Source organism: Ascaphus truei, unplaced genomic scaffold, assembly GCF_040206685.1.
Source record: "Ascaphus truei isolate aAscTru1 unplaced genomic scaffold, aAscTru1.hap1 HAP1_SCAFFOLD_505, whole genome shotgun sequence".
Taxonomy (NCBI): domain Eukaryota; kingdom Metazoa; phylum Chordata; class Amphibia; order Anura; family Ascaphidae; genus Ascaphus; species Ascaphus truei.
This window is the reverse complement of record NW_027456836.1, coordinates 277675-280935: the sequence shown is the minus strand read 5'-3', so window position 1 is coordinate 280935 and position 3261 is coordinate 277675. Positions and strand designations below refer to the sequence as shown.

The window sequence follows — 3261 nt, the reverse complement described above, 5'->3', positions numbered from 1 at the left end:
GTCCTGTCTGTGTCACCCTGCAGTGGGAGGGACAGATGTGAGGGGCTGTGGGTCCTGTCTGTGTCCCCCTGCAGTGAAAGGGACAGATGTGAGGGGCTGTGTGTCCTGTGTTCCCCTGCAGTGGGAGGGACAGATGTGAGGGGCTGTGGGTCCTGTCTGTGTCTCCCTGCAGTGTGAGGGACAGATGTGAGGGCTGTGGGTCCTGTCTGTGTCACCCTGCAGTGGCAGGGACAGATGTGAGGGGCTGTGTGTCCTGTGTCCCCCTGCAGTGGGAGGGACAGATGTGAGGGGCTGTGTGTCCTGTTTGTGTCCCCCTGCAGTGGGAGGGACAGATGTGAGGGGCTGTGTGTCCTGTCTGTGTCACCCTGCAGTGGGAGGGACAGATGTGAGGGGCTGTGGGTCCTGTCTGTGTCCCCCTGCAGTGGGAGGGACAGATGTGAGGGGCTGTGGGTCCTGCCTGTGTCACCCTGCAGTGGGAGGGACAGATGTGAGGGGCTGTGTGTCCTGTCTGTGTCACCCTGCAGTGGGAGGGACAGATGTGAGGGGCTGTGGGTCCTGTCTGTGTCCCCCTGCAGTGGGAGGGACAGATGTGAGGGGCTGTGTGTCCTGTCTGTGTCACCCTGCAGTGGGAGGGACAGATGTGAGGGGCTGTGGGTCCTGTCTGTGTTCCCCTGCAGTGGGAGGGACAGATGTGAGGGGCTGTGGGTCCTGTCTGTGTCCCCCTGCAGTGGGAGGGACAGATGTGAGGGGCTGTGGGTCCTGTCTGTGTCTCCCTGCAGTGGGAAGGACAGATGTGAGGGGCTGTGTGTCCTGTCTGTGTCCCCCTGCAGTGGGAGGGACAGATGTGAGGGGCTGTGGGTCCTCTCTGTGTCCCCCTGCAGTGGGAGGGACAGATGTGAGGGGCTGTGGGTCCTGTCTGTGTCCCCCTGCAGTGGGAGGGACAGATGTGAGGGGCTGTGGGTCCTGTCTGTGTGTGCAATCACCCCACACGTCTGCCTGTGATGTCTCTCCCACTTACTCACCCTATGTCTCTTTCTCTCTCCACAACTGCACTGATTGAGATTGGCCGTCTCTTGTCATGTGGTCTCTCTTCCCTGCAGGGGCTTCTGGGAGTTGTAGTCCTGCTTCTCTTCCGTTACAATTTTAGTTACAGACGTGAACTACAAGCCCCAGAATCCCGTGTAAAACTGTGACATCATAATAATTCAACCAATCAATGCGCAGATCTGTGGTAACCACAACCCTCCCCCTCCCCCACAAGGCCCCGCCCCATAGTCAGGCAATGAGAGCCAATCAGAGCCAAGGCCCGCCCCGCAGTCAGCCAATGGGAGAGCTTGAGACCCAATGAGAGCGCACACAAACCCACAAACACAATATATACTATATCTATGGGTTCCCCTGCTGGGCCGGGATCAGTACTCCTAGCTCCTGATTCTGACCCAGCCATTACCCCATACACAGAACGCAGCATGAAGAGGCTCAGTGAAGGTGGCAGTGACGGTGTGTAAGTGTCTGATCGGGTCACACAGCTGATAAAAGGACAGCCGCCCGGCCTCATAGTCCAGGTATATTCCTAATCTCTGCACGGGAAACTCGGGGTATATCTGTGTACGTATTGTGTCATGTATCACTGCATGATAATTACCCTGCATGCGCAAACACCAGGACTTCTTATTCTCTCCTATGAGGGACTGACCTCCTTTCCTTACTATACTGGGATAGGAAATCCCTACCCCCCTGCCCCCTGAGTCACTGATCTCCACCTCCCAGTAATGTTGTCCTGAGGAAAAACTCCTGCTGCTTAAAACCTGATGATGCACAAATCTCTCTGGTGTATCCGGGCGTAACTGGTCTGTTACTGACCAGGATGCAGTTTTCAGGTCACCTGATACAGATACATTATTAGCAGCTGTATTTACATCCAGTAATATGCCTGAATCCCCCTGCACACAGAACCCGCTCTTTGCTTTTAGATCAGTCACAATATCAGCTAATCTCTGTAAGGTCAGTGGGATCAGAACCTCATACAAATCCCCTACAGCAGGGACCTTATTACCCCCTCTCTCTCTGTCCTCATTACCTCCCTCCTCAGCATCACAGAAGTCAGCATTGTCTGATTCCCGTCCCTGTAAGACAGTTAATGGATCAGTGATGTTGCTCAGCTCCTCAATGTGAAGCATCTTCCTGGACAGCTCGTCCTTCTTTATTTCCAGCTGCTGGATTAGATCAGAGACTCGGAGAGAAACCTGCTCTTCCCACCTGGTGATCTCACTCAGGACTCGCTTCTCTAGGACTTCCAGCTGTGCCCTGATGTCCCTAATCAGGGCAGTGACTCGGGCTGTTACCCCAGCTGCTTTTTCCTGCGCTTCTCTCCTGCGTTCCTGCAGACTCTGGGCTCTTTTCTCAGTCTCCTCTCTCACTGAGGTCAGTTTCTCCAGAACATGTCTCAGTTTCTCCTTCTTCTTCTCAGAGGCCTCATTCAGCGACTCCACCTGGTGTCCCCTGTGCTCCCCAAACACCCAGCAGGACACACAGATACAGGCAGCATCCTCAGTGCAGTAACACTCCAAGAGCTTCTTGTGGACGGGGCATTTCCTGGTCTTTAAGGAGGTGGTTGGCTCAGATAAGACGTGTTCCTCTGACTTGCTGTGTCTCTCTAGGTGAATATCACACAGGGAGGCGTCACAATGCAGACATGTTTTAGCAGCGGGTACAGAGGAGGTAACACAGTAAGTGCAGAAGATCACAGCCTCCTCCTGCTCCGGCTGAGTAGAAAGGAAACGCTCCGCTATGTTACACAGCTTCAGGTTCCTCTGCAGTGCAGGACGCTCCTGAAACTCTGCTCTGCATTCAGGACAGGTATAAAGCCCAGATCCCTCCTGGGAATCCCACACACTCCCAATACAGCCCTGGCAGAAGTTATGCCCACATCTCAGCATTACAGGCTGGGTATAAGTGCTCAGGCAGATGGGGCAGGTTAGCTCCTCTCTCAGACCAGCAGACGCCATGCTTGGAAGCAGCAACAGGAAACAAAACTTACATTCTCCTCTCTCTCATATAACCAGTGGGGCGTTCCCCTTCTCAGCACACAGGGGCGGGAGTTTGTTACCCAGACTATTAACCCTGTAAGTTCCTGGCTGCAGTATACAATATGAGGAATAAGAGTAGATATAAGAATATGCAGCATGTTACCTATCTGTGCTCACATGAGGCGTTTGGTGACATGTGACAGGTGTTGCACTTCAGGGGTTAGGTATCCTT

At 54.0% G+C, this 3261-nt stretch overlaps 1 protein-coding gene across 1 annotated transcript; it reads right to left on the bottom strand.

The window, feature by feature from the left end:
* Window positions 1-1070: 1070 nt before the first annotated feature.
* On the bottom strand, window positions 1071-3045 carry LOC142484998 (E3 ubiquitin/ISG15 ligase TRIM25-like). The gene is given in 2 exon segments (XM_075584236.1): window positions 1071-1517; window positions 1520-3045. Coding segments are annotated over 2 exon segments (1527 nt in total). The 5' UTR covers window positions 3009-3045; the 3' UTR covers window positions 1071-1479.
* Between the last annotated feature and the right edge of the window lie 216 nt (window positions 3046-3261).